Source organism: Phyllobates terribilis, unplaced genomic scaffold (genome assembly GCF_046119375.1).
Source record: "Phyllobates terribilis strain yellow unplaced genomic scaffold, ASM4611937v1 Scaffold_1__5_contigs__length_1240528914, whole genome shotgun sequence".
Lineage (NCBI taxonomy): Eukaryota > Metazoa > Chordata > Amphibia > Anura > Dendrobatidae > Phyllobates > Phyllobates terribilis.
The window spans coordinates 1,057,694,120-1,057,721,436 of NW_027362761.1; the positions used below are offsets into that span (position 1 = coordinate 1,057,694,120).

The 27,317-nt window shown below is 42.9% G+C and overlaps 1 protein-coding gene across 4 annotated transcripts in view; it reads right to left on the bottom strand.

Moving 5' to 3' along the window:
• The window catches only part of SLC7A2 (solute carrier family 7 member 2), a 155,156-nt gene that overhangs the window by 22,605 nt on the left and 105,234 nt on the right, over positions 1–27,317 (bottom strand). For 2 of the 4 annotated variants that reach the window (XM_073645400.1, XM_073645401.1), the window contains exons 4-9: positions 26,491–26,656; positions 24,046–24,182; positions 22,230–22,452; positions 14,666–14,805; positions 9,005–9,107; positions 2,307–2,512 (exon numbers count right to left, since the gene is read on the bottom strand). In XM_073645400.1, the coding sequence (XP_073501501.1) occupies positions 2,307–2,512; positions 9,005–9,107; positions 14,666–14,805; positions 22,230–22,452; positions 24,046–24,182; positions 26,491–26,656 (975 nt within the window). Of the gene's footprint in view, positions 1–2,306; positions 2,513–9,004; positions 9,108–14,178; positions 14,316–14,665; positions 14,806–22,229; positions 22,453–24,045; positions 24,183–26,490; positions 26,657–27,317 lie in introns of all 4 variants that reach the window. The other 2 variants (XM_073645403.1, XM_073645402.1) reach the window with 1 other exon arrangement.

Here is a 27,317-nt window from a genome sequence, read left to right on the forward strand (position 1 = left end):
CTGCATATCACCCCCCAAAAACACCATAACAACAGGGAAGTTTGGAGATGGGAACAACATGGTGTGGGGCTGTTCTTCAGCATACGGCACTGGCAAACATCATATAATTGAAGGAAGGACGAATGGACAAATGTACGAGATATTCTTGATAAAAATATGTGGGATGATGACTGTAGCGCCGGCGTCCCTGCCCTCTGCTAGGCAGGGACGCTGTTCCCCTCACCTCCCTGCTCCGTGCCCGGCGTCCTCCTCCCGCTCTGCTGGCAGCGCGCGCTCCTTCCCGGCCACTGTGCTTAGGGCGCGCGCGCGCTCTCCCTCCCTCTTAAAGGGGCCGCGCGCGCCGTCCTAAGGAGTCCCCGGCCAATGGCCGGAGGACTTCACCATATATAAGGCACCTCCTCCAAAATGGAGGTGCCCGAGCAATGTTGTTGCACTGTTTACTACTCTGCTTCAGCCCTCAGGTCCCGTTGCCAGTTACCTGCCAGTTACCTGCCAGATTCCTGCCAGATTCCTGCCAGATTCCTGCCTGATTATCTGCTACCTGCCTGCTAGTCTGAGGTCCGACGGTCTGCCTTACTACTCCTGTCAGTCTGTCTAAGGACCAGTCTGCCCGCTCACCTGGGAGCGCACATCAGCCACCTGCCTGCTTGCCCGAGGTCCGACGGTCTGCCTTCCAACTCCTGTCAGTCTGTCTATGGACCAGCTTGCCCGCTCACCTGGGAGCACACACCTGCTACCTGCCTGCTAGTCTACCTGGAGGCTCCGCCGTCACGTGCTGTGACCACCTGCCTGTCCAGTGACTCCTGCTCGCTCACCTGGGAGCGCTCATCTGCTGCCTGTCTGCTAGCCTACCTGGAGGCTCTGCCGTCACGTGCTGTGACCACCCGCCTGTCCAGAGACTTCTGCCCGCTCACCTGGGAGCGCTCATCTGCCGCCTGTCTGTTGGTCTTCCTGGAGGCTCCGCCGTCACATGCTGTGACCACCCGTTCATCCAGAGACTCTCGCCTGCTCACCTGGGAGCCCACGTCTATCATCAGCCGCCACAGGTCGTACCAACCCTTTACCTAGAGACTGCCCCGGTCACTTGCCGTGACCATCTGCCCGTTCATCCAGAGACTGCCCCGGTCACTTGCCGTGACCATCTGCCCGTTCATCCAGAGACTGCCCCGGTCACTTGCCGTGACCATCTGCCCGTTCATTCAGAGACTGCCCCGGTCACTTGCCGTGACCTCCAGCCCGTTCACTCAGAGACTGTCCCGGTCACCTGCTGTGACCTCCTGCCCGTCTTCCCTGGTCGCCACCCGCTCCCTTACAAGGACTGCCCCCTTGTATAGTAGCTCAGAGGTTCCGCCTCCCAGACCCGTTACAATGACGATGAAATGAGGGTGGACATTTCAGCATGACAATGATCCCAAACACACAGCCAAGGAAATTCTCAATTGGTTTCAAAGAAAGAAAATAAAGCTGCTAGAATGGTCGAGCCAATCATCTGACCTGAATCCAACAGAAAATTTATGGAAAGAACTAAAGCTCAGGGTTCATAGAAGGAGCCCACGGGACCTTCAGGATTTGTAGAGTGTTTGTGTGGAAGAATGGGACAAAATCACACCTGAGCAATGCATGCGACTAGTTTCTCCATACAGGAGGCGTCTGGAACCTGTCATCACCAACAAAGGCTTTTGTGCAAAGTATTAATTAAATTTCAGCAAGCGTGTTCAATATTTTTTCCCTGTGTCATTTCTCAATATTACACATAAATTAATTTATGGACATCTATGGTTTGATTTCTTTGCCTGTGTGGATTGGATGGGTTATTACTGATATATGGTGAGAATTTCATGTCAATAGCTCCTTTAGAAATATATTTACTTAGAAAATTGGTGATGCGTTCAATACTTATTTCACCCACTGTATGTACATCCATTGTGTTGTTATCATATACTTTGGCATCATTCAGAGGGATCTGAGAAAGAATAGGCTGCTCTGGTTCTCCATGGGCTCAGTGGTCCATTAACAACAGAGGTGGGCATGAATATTATACATGGTACAGGTTGTACATTGGGGCATACAGTTGCTATTCCCACCTGTCAGATTTATCATTAGTGCTAGTGTTTCTTACGCCATAAATGTTACTCCAGTTCCTGACTGGAGTAACATTTTTGGAAAGGCACACAGTGGCACACACCACTAAAGATGTGACAAATTCATTACGTTATGTGCGCATCTTATTCCTGCATAGCCCTCACGTACAAGACACTAGTCCTAATGAATTGAGGCCACAGATTATACAATAGGCATAGTCTTACCCAGAAGTCCGACAAGTAAGCTAACCACTGAGGCGGACTGTTCTGTTGGCAGGCTTGGGGGATGGAGAAGGGAGTGAAAGCTAAATCCTTGTTCTTGTAGGATAATAATCTGAGATTCGTTCATCATTGATTCTCTCTCTGATGCAGACAGCATTTCTTTATCAGGAACACATTTAGGCTTCTCATAACCAAGGCCGGGCTGGTACCTATATAGAGAATAATACAATAAACTTGTGCTTAATAAGAATAACAGTCAGACTTCTTACATGACACATTTAAGCTGCAGAAAAAGGCAGAAGAATATGGAAACATAAAACAACAACAAATGATACATATTTACTATGTGTTTTCTAATTTTAACTTTATTTCCACTGCCTTTGACATAGGCTAGAGTCAAACGCCCATCAATTCTCTCAATGCTCTAGGAACAAACTCTGTCAGAGTTCAAGCCGAGTGTAAGTGCTCTGTGACTCTCGCATGACAGGATCATAGCACAGGTGCGGAGATGATGGAGAAAGCAATTTCTCCATCTTCACCATTGCCTGTGTCTGTGGTAATCACACTGCACTTGGATGACTTCTGAGTGCAGATCAGTTTTTAAGAACTGACAAAATGGAGAAGATGGAGATTTTTTTCCTTCATCTTCTGCTTATCCAAGAAAATCGGATCACACTATAATCACACTCTGATCCATCGCTGATAATCGCCCCGATTCTCACGGGTTAGAGAATATACGGTTGTGTGACCCTAGCCTTATAGTTATATACTGTATATAACTCAGCTCTGCTACATCTGCACTTAGAAGAGTTGTATATATCAAATGTTATTGCACCATAGAGTGGCAGAAATTTAAAATAATAAATGGAGCTGCTATTCACCCCTTGGGTCCATCTCTGCCTTTCTGCTTCTGCTCCACTCCTTGTTGATTGGCTGCAGAAATAATGTCATATATGCAGTACTTCTAATCGCTGCAGACAATCACTGTAGTCGCCACAAACTGCTGTGCCTAGTGATTGACTGCAGTGGTTGTGACTGCTGTAGACGTGAGATCACCTCTGCAGTCACAAAGACCGGAGCAATGGCAAAGCAGCAGAGCTGGATCCAGGGCGAGGAACAGATCCATTTAATATTTTAGACCTTTACAGCCCTATGGCACAATAACATTTTAAAACAGCCATTCCCTTTAAAAGTGTAATACTATTACTGCAAATACAGTTGATGTGCAACCTTAATTTTCTTTTGATTTTCTCTGCAGACAAAATCAGTCATGATGTATTAAATTTAGTGGTTAATGGTTCTACAATAGAGTTGGTATCTCCTCCAGCTCTGGACAGCTGTAAGGTCAGTTAAGGCAAATTCCCCAGGGGAAGAAAGCGAAAGACTTGATATAATAAAAAAATATAAAGCTAAGAGCTGACACATGACTGCACTGCAAAAGCCAATTTTGGCTTCTATGCTGAAATTCTCACTGATAGTTTGCAGATTTAGACCACCCAATGCAAAAAAAATTAATGCAAAACAACTCGGGTCTATAATTCCAGTCATCTCCAGCAAATTATAATGGGATCAGACTGTAATAAAGGAAGGATCACTTGACCTGGTTCTATGAATTTTCATGGGACAGCTAATGAGTGAAGGACTTCTGATACCTCCCTGCAGTTCCATCATTGGGTTAATACTCAAAAAATAACTTGTTAATTTCTGGGGGTCTGATTGCTGGGACCCCAGCGATTACTGAGATCAGGGTTCTGGACCACCAAGAGCGGGGCTCTGGAGCCCCCTTCTGAATGGTGTGGAGGTGCGCATGCTTGACCTCCACTCCATTCATTGTCTGTAATACTGCAGTGCAGCGCTCTGCTATTACTGGTAGTCCTATCAACAATGACCAGAACAGAGGCCGAGCATGTGCACCTCCACTCCATTCATTGTCTATAAGACTGCAATGCAGCGCTCTGCTATTACTGGTAGTCCCATAGACAATAAACAGAACAGAGGCCGAGCACGTGCACCCCTCTTCATTCATTGTCTATTACACTACAGTGCAGCACTCGGCTATTACTGGTAATCCTATAGACAATGAATAGAACAGAGGCCGAGCATGTGCACCTCCACTCCATTCATTATCTATAAGACTGCAGTGCAGTGCTCGGCTACTTCTGGTAATCCCATAGACAATGAATAGAACAGAGGCCGGCCATGCACATCTCTTCTCCATTCATTGTCTATAACACTACAGTGCAGAACTCAGCTATTACTGGTAATCCCACAGACAATAAAATAAAACGTAGTCCGAGCATGTGCATCTCCTCTCCATTTATTGTCTAGAAGACTGCAGGGCACCGCTCGGCTATTACTAGTAGTCCCATAGACAATGAATAGAACTGAGGCCGAGCATGTGCATCTCATCTCCATTCAAGATAGGGCTGCAGAGCCCCTGTGTCCTGGGGGGACCTATCCTATGAATAGAGGATAACTTGCTTTTTGGGGAATAACCCTTTCATGAAATAACATACATTATGCAACAAACAGCAGATCAAAACCTTTTGTGTGCTTTACATTGCATCCAGTTTACATAAATACATGCAATTAAAAAAAGGAATCAATCCTCATTTTCTTTGTATAGTAAAGCAGTTCATTTCTTCAGAAAACTAAGGCAAGTTTGGCAGGATAACCCCATTACAGCATATGGAGATTTTGGGCTTCTTCCATTGATGTCTAATGCAGCTGTAATAAGTCTGTCCTCGTGTAATACAAGTATCACATTCTTCAAAACTTTGAAATAACTGATGTGTCGTCTCCTATTCTTGTATAATAGAACACCGGAATCACTGAATAATTTATTTCACACTCCATGCTCAGCAGTGTTGTCAGGTACTTTATTGCAGATATTTCTACAATTAAGAATCAGATCCATTCATCTGACAGTTACTGAACTCTCCACAACAAAATATGGCTTGTGTGCACATATCCTTAAAGTGTTCACACAGAGAGTTTGTCACCATAAAATGACGGTGTAAACCAAGCCCAGGCGCTTGGTGCAGCCTTGGTGAAGTTAAAGAGGTTGTCCGCTACCACCCCTTCTCCATCTGAGTGTTTAAAATATAAACACTTATACTCACCTCCTGTGCCGGCGCCATTCCAGCAGTGTCGAAACTTCCGTTCCCGGGGCTTACATGTGGTTGTTACGTCATGTTGCCCTGCGCCCAATCATACAGTATGTCCCTGCCTTTGGACATATAAGTAATCAAGAGGCAGTGAGATTTGCGTCTGGCCGCTCACTTCCTCTCACTACCTATCTCTGCCCTCCTCTGGCTCCTTTAAAGCCAGAACTAGCAATCAAAGAAAATAAATGGAAAACAAGTAGGTGGGAACGTGTACTGAACTGCTTAGGAGTCCACCGAGCGCCAGTGTTTGGATTGGACACTAATTTTGTGCTGACAGACGTTCTTTAAATGAGCTCTGTCAGCACAGAAGGACTCTTCAAACCAATTTCTGGTGCTGTCATTTGGATACTCCATTGCAGATTACATTTTTGATCTATCCACTAAAACAGCAGGTTCGGCTGACATTAAAGGGCCTCTGTCAGCACAGAATGACTGTTCAAGCCAAGTACAGGCGCTCGTTGCTCCATGGCGCGGCCAAACATTTCTATACACCTTCCCACCTGCTTGTTTTTCACCTATCTCCTCCCTTCTCTGACTCCATGAAGCCAGAGCTGTCAATCAAAGAAAAGGGAGGGAGGGGGGATTGAAAGAAGCCAAGCAGGTGGGAAGGTGCACTGAGCGCCTGTACTTGGTTTGAACAGTCATTCTGTGCTGACAGAGGCCCTTTAATGTCAGCTGTTTTTGGTGAACAGGTAAAAAATGTATCTGCAATGGGGTATCTACGTATAATCCTGTCAGCAATGCCTACTTGGTAAAGTACATGAAAATTAAAAGTATGGCAGTTTTTAAAGAAAAGCAAAAAAAACAGAATACTCAGGGGAACCATATGGCAGACAGAAAAAAAATAGACGGGGGAATGAAATAATCACAAAAACTGGACACTATTAACCTTGTGAAAGTCAGTAGCATGAGTATGGAGCACACCATACACAGCAGATTATGGCTGTGACACACAGCCAGGATTTACCAGTGATAATCAAGGGTGGAGTGGACTGTCAGGTCACGTTCACGCATTCAGTATTTGGTCAGTTTTTTACCTCAGTATCTGTAAGCAAAAAATCAGGAGTGGGTGAAAATTACAGAAGTGGTGACGTGTTTCTATTATACTTTTCATTCGACTGTTCCACTCCTGGTTTTGGCTTACAAAGGTAAAAAAAAACTCACCAAATACTCAACGTGTGCGCGTGGCCTTAATCTGTTAAAAAACGCTGTCAAACTATGACAGTGGCATTAACAGCGCACTGGCATGTGAGTGTGTCATTGTATGTGCCTATAGGTGCTCCCGTGATGCGATAGCAGGGTGCCGATGGGCTGCTATGAAAACCAGGCGTCTGATAAAGACCTCCGTGAATGTCATTGTGGGGCTCCCTTAAGCCTGTGGCCGGGATTCAAAGGAGATTGGGATTTTTAATATATACAGCAATATTGTGGTATCGCTGTATATGGCACAAGCGATCAGACAATTGCAGGTTCAACTTCCCTGTGGGGCCTAATATACGCAGTAAAAAAAAGTTTGAATCACCTCCTTTTCCCCCATTAAAAATAAGGAAAAAAACTACATACATGTGATATTGCTATATCCAGAAAAGCCTGATCTATTAGGCTGTGTGCCCACGATGCGTTTTTAATGCGTTTCCGCAGCGTTTTTGCAGCTGCGGAAAAGCATTAAAAACGCATGGTAGAAGGTCTGCCATGTTCCCCAATGATAATCTACATGTGCTGTGCACATGCTGCGGAAATTTCCGCTGCGGATTATCATTGCGGAAAAAAACGCAGCACTACCAATTATTTTGCGGAAGCGCTGCGTTTTCGCCGCCATTGACTTGCATTAGAACGCGCCAATTCCGCAAGACTGCATCTGTACTTGCGTAATTGGCGCGTTCTAATGAGCGGATGGTACCCGGGTGTAGAGGAGAGGAGAGTCTCATCCACACCCAGGTACCATAAAAAAAAGAATAAAATAAAAAATAAAGATTATATTCACCTTCCGACGGCCCCCGGACTCCTTCTCTTCGCTTGCTGACAGATAGCGCAGGACTGAAGGACCTGCGCTGACGTCACAGTCATGTGACGGCAGGTCTTTTCAGTACCGCGATCTGACGGCAGCCAGCACAGGAGCGCTGCAAGTCTCGGGGGCCATCGGAAGGTAAGTATTAGTTTATTTTTTTATTTTTAACCACTCTCTCGGGTCACACTATATAAATCCATGCCGTTTGCATGGATTTATATAGTGTGACCTAGTTGTCACAAGCACTTTCCAAGTGATGCTAATCGCTTGGAAAGCGCTTGTCAATCCGCATGCGAAAATGTCAGTGAATAACGCTTCATTTCCGCATGTCCCTGGCAGGAAAACGCATGTACAATCCGCATGTACAATCCGCATGCATTTTTTTCTGCCAGGGAGATGCAGAAACGCTCAGGAAAAAATCCTGAGCATTTCTGCATCGTGGGCACATAGCCTAAAGATATAAAAATTATTAACCAGATCAGTAAACATTGTAAGCAAAACTATTCAAACTGCCAAGACAGCATTTTTTTGGTGGCCGCAAAATATAATATCTACCCCAAAATGGTATCAATAAAAATGCTGTCTCATCCCGCAAAAAATAAACTGTCGTACAGCTCCATTGACTGAAAAATGAAAAAGTTACAGGTCTTGGAAAATGGCGATACAATTACAATTTTTTTTTTTATTTTTTATTTTTTTTACAAATTTCCAATTTTTTTCCACCACTAAAATAATAATATACATTTTTGATATCGCCAAAATCATACTAATGAGGAGAAGCATACTGCCAGGTAATTTTTACCCCACAATGTACGCCATTAAAAACAATTCCCAAAAAACAATGTCAGAATTGCTTTTTTTTTTTGCACTTCACTGAATTTTTGTTACTGTTTTTGAGTACTCTACATGGTCAAATGAACAGAGTCATTCAAAAGTACAACTCATCCCACAAAATAACAAGCCCTCATACATGTATGTGGACAGAAAAATAAAAATGTTATGGCTCTTGGAAGAAGGGGAGGAAAAGACGAAAACAAAAAGAAAGGAAATTGTTTTGGGGATGGGTTAAAGCCATTGAGCGATGACTGGTATTCTCTTTAACAATGAGAATAATTTGGTTAGTAACAATTTAATCTAATATTCTGTCCCCAGGAATCCTAACAGCAACTATTCATAAGAAAGGACACGATGTCTAGTACGGGTTATTTCTTAAATGTAGCTGTGGGAAATGTCTTATTGAATGGTTCCTTTCTGCTTCCAAGCATTTATTTCGGTCACTGAATATATGTATATGATGAGATACTGAGTATAAAGTAACACCCTTAGTCAACGCTGGTATTATTGCTTCCATTTTTACAGCAAGATTGTTGAAAAATATTATTTATTCTTATCCATTATCATTAGTTTGATAATACTTGGTTTATTATGATTTTTTTTTATAACCTGTGGATTCATAAAATCTATGCCCATTTGTTTTGAAAATGACATAATTGATGAGAAGCTGATGAATATGGCAATGACTGTACCGGAGGATGAGGACACAAGCTGCCACAAGGGAATAGGCCAGGAGGGTTCCTATGGACATCATGTCAACCAGAGCTTTCAGGTCAAACAGGAAGGCCATTATCGCTGTAAGAAACAAAAATATATATTTTAGGTCAAGTTGTACAATAGTATGACAAGACTAGTCGAACGAATACATGTAAGAGCACAATCCTGGTATTGGCCTGAGAAAGTAAACCATATAATGTAAAGTTGTGACCTAAAATAAAGGGACAGCGCTTTTATCCCAAAATGTCTTGCAGTATAGTTATTTAAAGCTATAAGAAGCTTCAGTCCACCCTCAGGATCACAGAACCAGATGTCTATGTAAATGGTGACTGGAATGTTGCATGTTCCTTTTATATCATTTGCTATTGTTAAAATAGTGCTAATCCTGTGTTTTGTCACTTCATCTATGTAAGACTTTTTCTCTATGCCAATACTATCCTATAATTGATAAAACCCCTATCTTACCAAATATAAACATCATCTAGCCTAAAGAACAAAATGCATGCAAATTGTAACGCTCTGACTCCAACCCAAAAATTAGTCAATTCTTTCAAGGATTTTATATGCAAAAATCACCATGCGATGTTTCTATGTGTAGAAGGAAATGCTTCTTGTAAATCAACAATTGTGTGTGTGTGTGTATGTATATATATATATATATATATATATATATATATATATATATATATATATATATATATATATATATACACACACATATAATATATACTGTATACACTGTATGTACACTGATCATCATAGCATTAAAAGTAGAGATGAGTGAATCGATTTGTTGAACTGATTTGATGTTAATTTTATGAAATTCACAGGTCCCAGCAAATTTTGAGATTTGATCAGTGCAAATCACTAAATAAATATGCCCACCGCCATTTTACACATTGCAGAAGATTGCATCAGCCATAAAAGGCTCACGAGACAATGTGGTCCTCCATATAATGCCTTGCAGCTATCACATCAAAGGGTATAACATAACCAATCAGGAGGGACTATCATGTCACATATAAAAGCCGATGCAGGGAATGCAGGAGCTATTTTAGGCCCCCTTCATAAGTCCGTATAATACTTGTACCGGAAAAATTATAGTGGTGTCATCAGTGTCTCATCCGTGTGCCATCCGTTTTTTCCCGGTATAGCTTAAGAAAAATCAATTCCAAAGCTTCTCCTATACTTTGCTATGTTACAGCACATGAACGGCACATGGATGACACACCGATGCCATCCATATGCTGTACATGTGTTACACGGACCCATAGACTTGTATTGGCCCTTATCATCCATGTGGCTGGTAAAAAATGGACATGGCTCCGTGTGGTTTGCACGGACACATGGTCCTTGTAAAAGCACGGACATGTGAGCAGCACCATAGATTATAATGGGAACGTGTGGCTTCCGTGAAAAAAAAAGGATCAGACACATACATATGAAGGGGGACTAAGGGTGAAATAGAACAGTGAGAGTACAACACAGCTCACAGCTCAGCAAGAGTTAGAAAGAGAAAGCCCTAAAACATTGGATAAATGCTCAATACTATGAGATCCATGTTTTTCTTATATGTAAATGAGCTGCTAAGATCTATGGGCTGGACATTGATGTGCATGAGAATCTGCCTCCAGAGGTTATCTTAAATTAAAGGGGACGTTACCAGTGTGAGACATGTAACACAGAACAGGAGAACTGAACTTGTCTCATAAACACGTTAGTAGCTGCAGCTCTCACAGCTCTGCTGTACTGTAACAATATGGCTGCCCTGTCTGCCTGTGAGATGGAAGCTGAGAGGAGCCTGCAGATGTGTCAGGTATAATCACACACAGCTCTGCAGTGAGATCAGGAGAGCAGAGAGCGGCCATCACAAATCACACTGGGAAATCCCCCGCCATGTAAAATATGCTCAGGAAGTAGATTCTCAGGGAGATCAATGCTCGGCCCATAGATCTTAACAGCTCATTGAGGAAAAATGTGGATTTCTTTGGAATAAAATATAGGAATGCAGCTATCATTTTATTTAGCTTCCTATGACCTATGTGCCATATACACAGTTTAGGAGGGTTAATCCTACTGACAGATTCCCTCTAATCTGAGAAAAGCATAATATGGGGCAAGAGAACCGGATTTAAGGGATGTGCCACTTATCAGGCTGCGTGCTGTAGTTTCAATACAATCAGTATTTTATCAGCAGGAGATTATCACTGCCACACTAGGTGCCAGGCAGTCCAGCTAATCTGTGCAACCCCACCCCCACCACTGGATTGGCAGCTTGCTGACACTGTACAGTGATTACAGGAGGCTGCCAATCAGTGGTGTGGGAGGGGTTATACACAGCTCAGCATTCTGATCACTGTTGCATCTACAACAGAGAAAACAGAGATTCTATCAAGACTACAGCAAGCAGCCCAGTAAGTGACACATCACTGGAATCAGGCTTTTTGCCCTTAGGTCATGCTGGTCTCAGATTACATACCAAAAACCTGCTGACAGATTCCCTTTAATGTTACAGTACAGTTGATCAGTGTATATACAGTGCATATGTATTTTTCTGCAACATCTGTGGTTACTCTTTGTGTTCTTCAATCTTCAACTTTAAAATAAGAAAGTCAAACATAGCATGATGTGCATGTAACAATGATTATGATGACATATACAAACTTGCAGCTTTCAACATTTCATGTAACTCTCCTACACGTCAACAAACCTATGGACTTCCACTTATTGCCAGCCATATACATTGGGATATAATAAAATATTTAAAGGGATTGATGGCAAAATGTGATTGCCCAACTGCACCCACTATCAGGAGAGAGTACGTGGCAGCGCACATGTGCTCTGCAGACCCTCTCTATGGCTGACTTCACACTAGAAGAAAATGCCTAGGTTACCTACATTAGGGCTTCTCAAACTTCTTTCATTGGGTTCTCATCAAGGATAGCACATCTACTGTATGCCTTACTATTAGTTGATCCCTAAATCAAACATGCAGCTAGAGAAATGGCTGTGCATCATAAGGTCACTTCTGTCAGAGCGGCCATCCTAGCTGCACCTGATTACTAAGTAGGAGCATTTCAACATGGAGAACTCCATCACATTGTAGAAACACTGCACTACAGAGAAAACGGACAGTGCTGAATTATTAATGAGTCTCCATTCAAAATAAGTCAATGTACCGACACTTAAAGAGTAATTAAGGAAATAGAGGCTACAGAACTAATGGGACTCTCTTTATTTAAAGGAATCAGTCTGCCGATTGTTGCTATCTAATCTGAGAGCAGCATGATGTAGGGACAGAGATCCTGATTCCAGTGATGTGTCACTTACTTGTCTGCTTGGTAGTTTTGATAAAATCACTGTTTTATCTGTTGTATAGCCAACAGTGCTCTGAATGCTGAGCTTTGTTTAGCCCCACCCTCACCACTGATTGGCAACTTTCTGTGGACAATGTATATTGGCAGAAAGCTGCTAATCAGGACTGGGGGCGGGTTACACAGAGCAGGAGGACTGCATGGCATGAGACAACTGGTCCTCTAATGATAATCTCCTGCTAATAAACACTGATTTTATTCAAACTTCAACACACAGCCTAGTAAGTAACACATCCCTGGAATCAGGATCTCTGCAGCTACACCATGCGGTTCTCACATTAAATAGCAAAAACCAACTGACAGATTCCCTATAAATGGATATTCCCAACCTGGATATTAACCACACAGGACAAGTGATAACTATCTGATCGCTGAGACCTAATGATCACTAGAATGGGGCTCTTTGTCCCCAAATTCTTCCTAGCTACTACATTAGTAGGAGAAATTGAGCCACGGTCATGAGTGAACTCCTCTGCTCCATTTAAAGGGAACCTGATGGCTGATACATGCTGCTTGATCCACGGCCAGTATTTATGAGACACCGGCTACATGATTTTAGCCAGGTATGTTTGACTCTGAAATGCAGCTTCTCCCCGCCGGCTCTCCTTGAGTGACAGGTCTCTTCCTGCAAGCTTTGATAGGGAGAGACCTGTTATTCAAGGAGAGCTGGTGGGGAGAAGCCGCCGGGGACCTGCCTGTCCCTCATGTGACTTTTAAAGAATGTTCTTCTCTGAAACTTTGCAAGATTTCAAACAAACCAGGCTAAAATCATGCAGCGAGTGTCTGATAAATGCTGCTCGTGGATCGGGCGGCATGCATCAGCTGTCAGGTTCCCTTTAATCTGGAGCGAAGAGGAAGAGACATATCTGTAGCTCTGTTTACAGTACATTTGTGCTTTACAGCTTGCACTATACTATTGTTATCATTATTGCTATTGTTGCTGTTGGGAAAGGCTGTAAAATTTGAGATCTGCAATTTCATGTGTTATACCAAACGTTAAAACTTTCAATGAAAACGAGAAGCTTTGACACTAAACACCATCCTTGCTACATGTGTTGGGCTGGTAGCTTGGACAATTTCAGGGAAAATTCACTTTTATGGTACTTTTCAGCTGGCAGAAAGATGAAGATCCACATCGTGACTCAAGGAGAGATGGAAATGATGACAGCAAATGTGTTACATTCTACAAGTTTGTGAATAAAGTAAATATGCCAGACCTCTCCACGTACTGGACCTCAGCAATGAAAGGCAAAATGTTGAGTTGAGTACATTGAAGAAATTCATCTTGAACGTCACATGAGCAAGTATTATAAACCGTGGCTCTTTATACTTCTGATGAGACAAAAAAAAACTCCCGGATTCCCATAATGAGAACATATATATGTGCCTTGGATGCGTATTTTTGCCTTTTATGGCGGAGGTTTATTAGGGCAATCAATTTGTGGGCAGAACTAAGCACCAAAAAACTTGTGATGTCATGGTTATTTGGTTCCATCCACATCATGCTTGCCTATTCAGAGTAGGTCTGTTTTAATATTAGCCCATGTATTACATACATGCATGATACAAATGAAACAAGGGAAGAGAGGAGCAGTGATAAAGAAATGATTCATTATTTCACTTCTAAAAATTTGCAATTTAGATGATAGTTTTCCCTTTACAATTAAGCCAGTATCTCCCCCATGCAGAGAAAGACACAAAGAAGATACCACTGATAAACTTGCATGCAAACCACCATGAGCCATTTTCCACAAATCTGCTCTTTCACATCTTACCAGAGATCACACCAGCTGTCAGTGTGGCAGCAACTGGCGACTGCCGTGCACTCACGTTGGAAAGAAATCTAAATAGTAAACCGTCTCTTGCCATGGCAAACAGAATTCGGGGGAGAGGAAACATAGAGCCCAGCAGGCTAGAATAGAAAAATGATGGATGTTGAAAAGCTGCTTTTCGCGCTAAAGAACTACACAGGTGTAAAGTCAGCAAGCCCAAAGTGAGATGGATTGAAGAAAGAATGAAAACATTTACCATTGACTACCACAGGATCACCGTCAACTATCAATCTTTTAACTCCATGTGGTTCTCAAGGGTGCATGGTTCATTTCTCTTCATGACAAAAGAATAAAGTAAACTTCAAGAATGGAATTAGGACATGAAATGGATATCGACAAACATAACAAAGAAACTGTGATGTCACCATTAATACAATGTACGCTAACATGCTACCATTGGTGTGCGCCATGTATTCCTGAGCGATCTCACCTGCCACTGCACCAGACGAGAGGGTGGCAATTACAGGGGTCTTCGTCCTTGGACTGATCTGAGCTAGAGATTTGAAAAGCAACCCATCCTCCGCCATAGCATAGATTACACGAGGCATTGGGAAAATGGATCCGAGTAGACTGAGTAAAGATCAAACACATGCAATACAGCAAAACACCGGTCATGCAAGATTGTAAGAGAGAAATTAATTGGCAATTACAGTCAAAAAGCCACCACCATAGCATATAAAGCATTGAAAATACAAAGAATTAATAGGGCTAGTAGCCTAGAGTGTTAACCCTAGACCTGCACCCACAATAATATAATTATTTTCTGGTAACAGTTTGCAATAAAACATTAAAGCTGTGAGATTTTTGCATATTTGAAAAGTTAAATACATTGACCAGCATGCAGGGGACACGCTGAATCTTTTTGACCACTTAAACCAAAATGTTACTTTTGGTTCCTAAAGCAAACGTGCCACCAGATTTTGCAATACAAACTACATACATTATTAAATAGATAATTTAGGCCTGATGAGGCTGTGGTACTTACTTTGAATATCCATGCCAGAATGATTGTATAATCCTTTTTGCAAGTTTAAGGCTATGTGCCCACGTTGCATTTATGCAGCAGAAAATTTCTGCTGCATAAATGCAAGTCCTCTCCCGGAAAAACGCATGCGGAATTCCGCACGCGTTTATCGCGCATTTTTCACGCGTTTATCACGCGTTTTCCACATGCGGAATTGCCTTGCGTTTTTTATGCATTGGACAAAGGCAATTCCGCTTGCGGAAACGCAAAATTAAATGACATGCTGCGGATTTTTGAACGCGGCATAAACGCTGCGGAAAAATCCGCAGCATGTGCATAGAACTTGCGGAATCCCATTGGGGACCATGGGGTGCGGATATACATGCGTTTTTCAAGCGTTTACGCTGCGGAAATTCCGCAGCATATACGCTTGAAAAATGCTACGTGGGCACACAGCCTAAACATCCATCCATCTAGGCTTCTTTACTGATCATTCTAGGCTTGTTTACTGATCCTCAGTGTCACTCCTTTACTGATCCTCAGTGTCACTCCTTTACTGATCCTCAGTGTCACTCCTCCCTCCTGCTGCTGAAACCTCACCCTGCTCAGTACAAGCTACAGCTGTTTTTTAGGTTGGGCGGGTGGAGGCTGAATACACTTGGACTAATGAGCTCTCTCACTCTTTAGCTGGACTCGAAAAATGCTCATTTTATTATTACGATTCTACAGCCATTCTGACATTGTTTTTCAAGCGTAAGTACAACAGTCTCGTCAAGTATATGTTCTGTTTAATAGGGTGGGCCACTTTCTCTTGTTGAGAAGCATGGAACCAGATCAGTCCATCAGCCTCAACCAATTCTAAAACACCTCACATGGGAAAGCTGCTTTCCTATTGGAGGAGGCTGATGGACTGGTCTGGTCACATGCTCCCCCCATCAGCGGCCATTGTATGGACATATGTGCTGGTCACTTTGTGAGGAAAGCCGCACTAACAAAGTGGCTATCTCCATTACATAGATCTATAGACCTGATGAAACTGTTGTAGTTACTTTTAATAATGTATGCAGTTTGTATTATAAAATTTGGTGACAGATCTACTTTAAAGATGTTCTCCACTAATTTTTTTAGGAAAAATCTTACTAATACTGCAGGTTGAATAAAGGATTGATGTAAGATAGCCATCTCAAAATAATTCATTTTAAAGGGTAAAGTGTTGACCCTGCAGAAATGCTGAGTGTGCTAAATAGGAGAGGTGTAGGGGTGTTTAAACATATCTATTTACGCTTGGTAATCCTTCTCCCATGATCCCCAATGTAAATCCGCAATTTCAATGCACATGCAGCGTTTTTGATGTGCGGAAAATTCCGCAGCATGTCCATTATTTGTGCGTTTACGCATGCAGAATTGCCTTCTCAATGCATTATTATAAAACGCAAGGCAATTCTGCATGTGCAAAACGCTTCAAAAACGCGTGTCAAATTCCGCACGCGTTTATCCGGGCAAGGACATGCAGAAATGAAGTGGAAATTTTCCGCTTCATTTCTGCATCATGGGCAGATAGCCTAATACATTTTTCTGCTTAAAGGGGTATTCTCAAGTTGTCTCTTGAGCAGCTCACAACTCTGCAGTCTCCTTACTTCCTAGCTGCTGGGGGTGGGGGACGGATGGTCCACATTGATAGGCAGCTCGGGTCAGTATTAAGGCTGCGTGCCCACTATGCGTTTTTCAAGTGTTTTTGCTGTGGAATTTCCACAGCGAAAACGCTTAAAAAAACGCTTGGTAATACGTACCCCATGGTCCCCAATGCTGCGGAAATTTCCACTGCGGATTATCATTGGGGAAAAAAACGCAACATGTCCATTAATTTTGCGGACACGCAGCATAATTGCCACCATTGACTTGCATTGAATCGCTTAATATCCGCAAGACTACTTGTGCACATGGGGATATTAAGCGATTCAATGTGCGGATGGTACCCGGGTCTGGAGAAGAGGAGACTCTCCTTCAGACCCGGGTACCATAGTACCTGTAGTTAAAAAAGAATTAAAATAAAAAATATACATTATACTCACCTCCGATGTTCCCCGGTCTCCTGTACGATGCGTCCTGGCTCCCCGGCGGCTCGTGATGGTGTAAAAGGACCTTCCATGACGTCATTTAGTCATGTGACAGGTCACGCGACCGCCGACGTCAGCGGTCGCGTGATCTGTCACATGAATAAATGACGTCATGGAAGGGCCTTTTACACCACCGCGAGCAGTACAAAAGACCGGACGCACCAGAGAGAAGACCGCGGGTGAGTATAATGTGTTTTTGTTTTGTTTTTTACCATTTTTAATCTTTTTTTTTAACTATTAACTTGGCCCCACTATATAAATCCATGCCGGTTGCATGGATTTATATAGTGTGACCAAGTTGTCAAGCATTTTTCCAAATGATGCTAAAATCGCTTGGAAAAGCGCTTGATAACCCGCATGCAGAAATGCATGCAAAAACGCTTGACAAACTCTTCTACCTGGCGGGAAAAAAGCATGTAAAATCTGCATGCGTTTTTCCGGCCAGGGAGATGCAGAAAAAATCTGCAGCATTTCTGCATCGTGGGCACTTAGCCTAACAGTCAGTTATTAACAGTATGTCAGTGTTTGTTCTGAAGTCTTTGTTATCAATATATTTACATAGAAAGATAACAGGGCATTTGAACAAGCAGAAGGTTCAAGGAAGTGAGTGCCATGATTAAGAGAACTGCTCTGGAAACTGCTCTGCCAATTCTGGGGGATTGTGATTATAAAGGACTGATAAGAGCCCTTTTAAGGAGCTCATAGGGAGATGAGCAGCTAACTGCTGTATAGAAATCAATTGGCTTGAGAGATTTAGGATTTAACCCCTCTCCTGGAATGTAACTACTGTGCATACTCGGCCAGGCTCTGGTGGCCAAGCTCCTTGGAAACAAACTGTACACTATGTAAGATAAAAGCTCTCACAGCATGAGAATGAAAACAAATAGAATAAGCAAGTCAATTGCAAACTTGCTTATTTTCATGCTGTGTGGCTAACTAAAGCAATTTAATAACATGAGAATACCCCTTTAAAGTTAACCTGTTGCCAGCATTTTAGAGGTGCAACCAGAGGTAATGTAGAAGATGTCAATATTTAATAATTAAAACAATACTTATCCCTGATCCATTGCTTCATTGCAGAGAAATCCGTACTATTATCCATATGCAAATTAGACTGCAAGTTCGCTGAGCATTGCACTTGAGGTCCACGACTCCTCTTCAGTTCTGCCCCACTTGACTGTTTAATTGACAGTGGAGGCTGTCTAATTGACAGTGGAGACTGTCTGTAGATAATGTCACAGACAATGCACTCTATCTCCGCTGACAGTCATGCAGCCAGGAAAGGTACCAGATGAGGTGAACTGAAGAGATGACGTGGACCATAAGTGCACTTACAACACCCAGTGCACTAGCATTTTAATTTACACATGGATAAAAGTATGGATTACTCTACAATAAAGCAACGGTTTGGGATGACATAGGTGTCATTTTAATGGTTGAACACGCACCTATATATCACCACCTTTGATTGCCCCCCTAAAACGCTGATGACATGTTCCCTTTAAACACATTTACGCCTCTCCTATCTAGCACTGACAGCAGTTGTTAGAGGTTAGAACTGCTGACAGACGTTCTTTAAAGGGAATCTGTCACCCCGTGGGAGTTATCAGACCTCTACTATGGCTATACAGGGTATAGAAAAGTAAATCTATACATACTTGTATAGCCCATAGTAGAGGTTTGATTTCAGAGAAATCTGTTTTTATAAACTCAGTTTTTCACAGGCTATGTGCTTATTATTCCCCCAAATCCCCGCCTATATGCTTAATTATTCCCCAGGACGCCAAGCCTGTACAAAATAGAATTGATTAAAGCGCTTCTCTGCAATCAAACCTCTACTATGGGCCATACAGGTAAGTATAGATTTACTTTTCTATCACCTGTATGGCCCATAGTAGCGGTCTGATAACTCCAAAGTGGTGACAGATTCCCTTTGCGTCAAGGCATATCTGTCACTAAACATGAGAAGAGGCTCAGCAGGATGAAACCTGTCTCTGCCTCTGACTTCTGCAGTTACCATATTTTTGTAAAAGTGGATTTAAGTGGAGAACCTCTCTCAGTATCCCCAACAGGTCATGATTTAAAGTCTCAATCACTGGGAAACGATTCAGTGGTTCTTATGGATTGCTAAGTAAAATACAGTAATCTACCAGTAGCACTGGTGTTATAGTGAGCAAGATCTATTTTTTTGTGAAATCTGATAATAGGTTTATGATTAGAGGAGTCCTCCAAATATGAAAAGTTGGGAATTAGAGGCCAAAACTTCACAAAACATGATGTGGAGCAAACGTGGTAAAAGCATCTGACCATGTGGCCAAAGCATACTTAGTAAAATACATCATGTAATTTGCCGCACTGAAAGCAGAATTTATTGCTATTGTTACGGCAGAAGCCCATTCAGTGAGAGGTGTGCATTATAGATTGTACTTCTGCCATACAGGCAGATATTGAGGACCACCTAATGTATGCCAAATGCACAGACTACAATGGAAATAGAAGGTTAATATTCTTATAAGATCACTTAACTAGATTCCCATGCCTTAAACAAAAGAAATAAAATAACAAATGAAGCTGCTACCTCCCTGAGTCCAGTGCTGCCTCTCCACCGCTCCTCTGGTCCTTGTTGATCGGCTGCAGTAGTGATGTCAGATCATCAGCGCTCATAACTGGTTCAGCCAATCACAGCAGCTCATGCCATCTACATGTCCTGTGATTGGCTGCAGAGGATCTGACCGCTATAGAGGTGACGTGACCTTTGCGGCCAATTAACAAAGATTTGAGCTGCAGCGGCGAGGTAGAGCTGGACCTGGGGAGGGTGAGTAATAACTATGTTCGTTATTTTACACATATGTAACCCTATGGTAATAATATTTTTAAAGGGACATCCCCTTTAGTCATTGAGTAAGACCACCCACTAGACTACTAAACCAATTAGAGAGCAGAGATTTACTTCAATAAAATGTTGAAAAAAATACTAACAAAATATACCGTTAAGTAAGAAATTAAAGAATAATGATTGTCCTGTTTTGAAAAATTCTAATTTGGCTTTTTTAACAATTAATATTACTAGAATCCCTAAGGGCCCAACCTATGAAGCCTGCACTGATCCTAATAATGAAGGAGCAGCAGCACTGCCTCACTGGTGCACCCCCTTACTTCACGTTTTCCTTATTTATGCATTTATTCTTTACCTTCTCCCATATTACTGCACAATAGACAGATTTGCTTTATGAGTCTATAAAAGCTTGGTGACAACACAAGTGGAGTTGTTTTAGCCAAACATAACAACTTATCAGCTGGCAGGATAAAAAAACTTCATTTAACATTTTTTCCCATTTTTCCTCTAGTGGTTTATTTTTTTTTATTTTTGCTATAAAGGTAACCTGACAGCTTGATCACCACCTACAAACTAATTCTATGGCAGCAGCTGTCTTTCAATGCTGAGCAGGCAACCCCATAATGTGGGGAAAGATTACAGTGATAGTCGCCTTTTCATACTTTTTTCGTAACATTTCCAAAGGATTTTGACTAGTTGAAAAGGCATGCGCTGCAGGCGGACCAGTCCTGCCAATAGCACGCCCACTGAGGCATGACTGTGACCCCCGATCCGGCCTCACACCCTCATTGCAGAACTCTGCATCCCGTAGTTGCTTGCTTTGGGCATGCGCACTGGACCTCTACCTGCATTGCATCTGCTTAAAGGGCCTCTGTCAGCACAGGATGACTGTTCAAACGAAGTCTCCCCGCTCAGTGCTTCACAGCGCAGCCAATCATTTTCCCTCTATCTTCACCCCCCTCTTCTTTGATTGACAGCTCAGGATTCATAGAGCCAGGAAAGGGTGGAGATAGATGGATACTAAGCAGGTGGGAAGTTGTATATAAATGATTCTCCCTGCCATGAAGCACTGAGCGGTGGGACATAATTTGAACAGTCGTTGTGTGCTGACAGAGACCCTTTAAGGTCATGCCCAAAGTTGCAGTGTCCTGTAGCGCATGCCTTTTTGACTAGTCAAGATCCTTTGGATATGCGACAAATGAAGTTTGAAAAGGTGAGTATCACTATATACTGTAACCTTCCCCCAACTGAGTTGCCTGTGATCACCATTAAAAAAACAGATGCAAACCTAATTAGTTTGTAGGTGTTGATCTAACGGTCAGGTTCCCTTTAAAGGAATATTTTCTACCTTAAACATAAATGGCATATCCACTTCTGGGACTCTTGCATATACGGAAAAATAGGGGTCCCGAAATCCTTGTTCACCAAGGTGCAGTTGCCAAGGGGTTAAAAAGGAAGACAGGTCCTGGGTACTTTCTTTAAGGCCTCATTCAGATGTCCGTTTGTCACGTATCCATGTGCCACCAGTGTACTGTCCATATTAAGTATAGGGGAAGCTTTGTAATTTATTTATTTATCCATCTGTGAAAAATACTGAGGACAGACTGAGGGTAAAAATGGACACACTCACCGTATACTGATGACACACTGTTTCAAAAAACTGATGACAATGATACAATTTTTTACGTACGTGTTTAAACACGGATGTGTGAATGAGGCCTAACAGAGTAGAAGTGCAGCCCAGTCTCCACTGAGTCCTTAGAAGGAGGACGTGAATCAGTGAATGGGCATCACCGGACCCTCAGTTTAAAAATAAATGTAATACCGTTGTTTAGAAAAGCACTATATAGTCAATCAATGATCAAAGCTGCAATTGGATAATTACTTTCCATGTATATCCACTGTATGAATTAAGTTCAAACCTATAATATAATATGAACATGCATGTGCCTCTAAGGTCCCAGAGCAGTCCGGTATTGAGAATGATTTCTCCATATTGGAAGAAACCTGTACTTTATCCACCAGTGCTGCTGATTACTAGTGCAAGTCCTTGTGGAGTTATTGATTAGGTGCTTACCTGGTTGACAGGGCACAGAGAGACCCTATAGCCACCACGTATTTAGCAGGGCCCCAGCCAACATACTGAAAGGCAACAGGAAGCGGACTTTTCTCATCTAGCAGGTAGTAGGGCATCATTAGGGTCAGGGCCGCTGACACACCAAAATACGCCATGAAGCACACCAGCAAGGAGGTCACGATTCCAATGGGTATTGCTCTTTGTGGATTTCGCACTTCCTCTCCTGCAAACAAACAGGTCAAAGTACAGGTGAGAAAGATGGCGTGATCACTGACCCCACATGATCTATACATGTGTTATCTTCATGGCTCTGTATACTTATTATTCAAATACTGTATATTGGCCTTCTGTAATGAAGCGGACCTCCGGTCAGGGGATGCAGCCATTCATTTTACATTAATTTGTTACATACAGCACACTGATGAGGAAGCAACGCTAACTGCCATATATTAGGCTTCTTTGGCTACAAACCTTCCCTGACTTGTACCATGGCAAAATATTTACTGAAATGATTTTTTTTCCCAGCATATGGTAAATTGATGAGGTGCCACATGCCACAGTGCCCTGTGATGTGCAGTTGCAGCAGCCAAATCCAGGCACTGTGGTGTGTAGGGGAGGGGGGAAGCATTATAAGTAACACAGGAGGCTGGGATTTGTTCCAGTCCCCGGGCCTAAAAGCATCAGAAACTTGATTGAATATAAAGACATTTCACAGCAACAAGACCTCTAATATGAGGCATACAGGTAGGTATAGATTCACATTTCTATCACCTGTATGCTCATATTAGAGGTCAGATAAGTGCCAGGGGGTGGCAGATTCCCTTTAAAGGGAATCAGTCAGCAGGTTTTTGCTATGTAATCAGAGGGCAACATGAGATAGGTGCTTGGATACTGATTTCAGTGAAGTGTCACTTATTAGGCTGTGTGCTATTGTTTCAATACAATCAGTGTTTTATCAGCAGGAGATTAACGCTACAGGACTAGCTACCACATGAATCCTGGTAAAACTCCACCCCAGCACTGTTTAGCAGCTCACTGTCAATAGACAATGTACATAGATTGCTGCGGTGTGGACGGGGGAAGCTTTCTCAGCTCTGCTACATGCTACATCTAAAAACTCATTGTATCACAATTGCTGCACCCAGTAAACTAAGTGATACATTGTTGGAATCAGGGTCTCTTTCTTTACACTATGCTGCTCTGAGATGAGGTAGTAAAACTGCTGATAGATTCCCTTTAACTCCTTTGCTGACATCCACCAAAAATGTTCTCATTTTCTGTTATCTCATACTGCTCTCTTCTGTGACAAGACGGGGAGGTGTTAGCTGGTTACAAAGGGATTTTCCAACAGATTAGAAAAACTGTTTAGAAAATATATATTTGTACACAAAGTCTAATAAGTAATACTGTACTCCTTTTATTACGACACTTGGCTGGCATAAAGTTAAACATATTCTAGCTGCAATTTTGTATAAAAATTGTATAGAAATATTTTTTAAATGATAGCAAAATCTAAAACATAAATAATAAATGATACTTTTCGTGTTTACCAGCTATATAAATCATGACATCATGAACAACCAGTATGATAACAAGGCATTTATGCGTTATGGATAATGGTAACATAATAAGTGGGGCCCTGCAGTGCAGATAAGTATATATACATACACTGCTGATCTTGTGTACATGCCACTTGTCTGTCTTACTAGTGAAGACTTACTTCCTAGCCTCTGCTGGTATTACAGACAGCTTCATTCAATAGGGCTATCAAGTAGTCTGACGTCTATTTAAAGGCTGTACGCACACTAGTTCTTACCGGTTGTTGCAATGCAATCAAATCCAACGAAGGCATAGAAGCAAGTGGCTGCGCCAGCCAACATCCCAGTCATGCCATATGGCATAAAGCCTCCAGCTCCATATTTACTCGTCACATTTTCATATGACACATAGTTGCTGAGAGAACACAAAATAACAAAGTATTTATCAGCCAATTTATGTCTTAAGTTTAAAGAGTAACAAACCTTTTTTTTTTTCCATTTTTTAAACTGGAAATATAATTTGGAGAAATATTGTAATAGGATTCTTTACCTTATTTTTCTGCCTTTGTGAAAAAATAGACACGGAAGTGCACTGTACTAAGTGCTTAGATCAGTACACCAACGTCATAGCTCACGTACGGATCTCCCGACTGAGTGGTGGGGGAGTCAGGTCTCCACAGCGAGCCCTCTCTTTGTACATAGCAGCCACAATGAGCGGAGTGCAGGAGCCGGCTATGCACAGCGCTCTCACTGTGACTCCTCTATACACCCTTGTGTAGAAGGGAAAACAATACAGTCATGCTTGTCACGGGGACGATAGACTGCCTGTCTGCTTTCCTTACAATGACTCCAGGACCCCCGCTACTGCACAGCGCTCTCACTGTAGTAATAGTGATACAGATACAGTAAGGGGTCCCAGAGCTGTTGTGTAGAAGGCAGATAGGTAATGACAAGTGAGACTGTAACATGTTTTTTTCTACACAAGGGTATGACGCGCCCCCTGGGCCGTGGGGTACTCGGTGCCGGGCCGGTTGTTGCTAGGGGAGATGTCACAGTGGCGGTGACCCGGTCCGTGACCCAGGGCGGTCAATCAAAGGGGGTTATTTACAGGGGATTTATAGTTTTTTTTATATTTAATGTTCGTGATGCCACCTGTGGTATACGGCTATATAGAGCCGCCGCTGCGGTGCAGATCCTCTGGAGCTGGTGTAAATGCAGCAGAGTTGGTTCAGCTCTCCACAGGTAGAGCTTAGCTCCAGGGCAGTGTAGATGTTGCTGTTATGGAAGTAGCTCTTGTGGTGCAGTGTAGTGCAGGGGGTGATGGCGCAGCAGCAATAACTGACAGAGACAGTGGGGTGCAGTCTTCAGGGTTTTTACTCACGATTTTCAGACTCCAAGTTACCAGGGCCAGGGTAACTTCCCACGTCGTTCTGTGCTTACTCAGGGAGGGGCTCAGCCAACCCTCAGGTACCTCCGGAGTACATAGCGGGACCCCCTTCTGTGTGTTTCTTCTTGCCGTCTCCCTGCACCTCACACCTAGTGTCCCAATCCAGTGACCGCGGACCTTGTCGGGCGACGTCTTCTCTGTCCCCTGGGTCCTCTATGGCTACCTTCTTGGTGAGACAGATGTGGATTGTGGCTGCAGTACCTGAAATACTACAGCCTCCGGTTTCCTAGTTGAGGCTTAAAGAACTCTGCTAGTTTAGGGACTGGTCCCCTCTGTGCGACCTGACCCCTCCACCTCCTGGTAGATTCGGGCGTACGGGTGGCCTCCAGCACTTCCCGTACCCCTGGGGTCCCTTCCACGTTCCTGGAGCCTTTCCTGCTCCTCTCTCTCTCCAGTCTTGGGCCTCTCCTCAGGCCCTCCTCCAGAGCAGAGCTCCTACAGAGCTCCTGCTCCTTCTACTTCTCCTCTCAGACTGATCTGTCCTTTCAAGATGGCTTCTCTCTATATACTATCCCTAACAAGTGCTCCCCTGATTTACTTCCTACACCCACACCCACTACATGGTTCCCCCTCACTTTGGTTCTCCCCATTCCAGCCAGGGACACGGCTCAGCAGGAAGCGACGCATCTTGCCCCTCCAGCTGGTCTGGAGTAGTGTAGTGTTGGATGCAGGTGTTAGGGTCCCGGGCAGTACTCCTTCCTTACCTGAGAGAAGGAGACACCACACCTCTGGGTGAGATGCAGTACCTCTGTGGCGACCAAACCCTCAGTGGCGCCACAGGTACATAGAGGAAAGCTGCAGTGACAGTGAGAGAACACCGTGCAGACTCGGCTCCTGCACTCTTAGGACTCGTGCAGACGACCGTTTTAATGGGACGAGTGTTATCCATGGTTATGACGGATAGCACTCGTATCCATGTTATTCTGTGGGGCTGTGCATATGTCCGATTTTTCGTTGGACCAAGCACAGCATGTACAATTTATCTCCGAAAATTGGATGGTCGCCCATTAATATCTATGGGACCGTGAAAAATAATCGGACCGCACTCGGATGATGTCTGAGTGCGGTTCAATTCATGGACCAATATAATGGTGAAGGTGAGAAAGTCATTTCCCACTCTGATCAATCTCTGATCAGAGTCATATTAGCATAAAAGCGACCCTCATTCTTGGATGGAGAGAAAAATGTCCGTCTGCACCTGTCCTTACAAAGAGTAGTAGTAGTCAGCATCAGAGATCCATGTATCAGCGCTCCCATCCATTGTTAGATGTCTTACCCAGGCGGAGATGAGATATTCTGTAGAAAGGACTCCGATATTTTCCAGTTTTGCACATCACCTTTCACAAATCCAGCAATCATGACAAACAAGAGGACCAAAACGTTGACCGCTGTGAACACCTTATTCACCCAGGCGGATTCTTTCACTCCAAATGATAAGAGCCCTAATAAAAGAAGAATGGACAGAAATTGGTATATCTACATAGAGGGTGTATGTAGACTGTAATAATAATTGTGGTAATTGTAGATTGTAATAATAATAAATATTCACACACTTATAGAAATCACAAACATACAGTCAGAGAATGTAGTGATGTGTTCACGGGTGAGTAATCACGGCCATACACATTACATTAATGTTAGAGAAATGCTCTTTTAGACTAAAAGCTTCTGTATCTCCCTATAAAATCAGCTCTGCTGGGTTAACAGACTTTCTTGAGTATACTGACAAAGACACTGTAATCTCTGAGAAATGAATATTTAAACATAATCACACTCCTCATTACGAGGAGATTATGGCATCAGAGTTTTATGACCATGTGAACTAACTTCATAAGATCATGTGCTACAAATCTCTTTAATTTATATATCATGCAAAACAAATTATTAAGGGGAAAGAGTTATAAAGCGTTCACTTAGACTTTAGAAGCATATTACAAAAGCAAAGTACAGTAATCTCATATATTTCTATATATACAGCTGGGGGTGTAACGATTGCGATCATAGATGGTGCGCCGCCCACCCGTCAACCAGTGCCTATTTCAGCTGAATGGACGCACATTCAGCTGAAAAGTATTTCGGCACAGAAACCTGCCATGGGCAGTG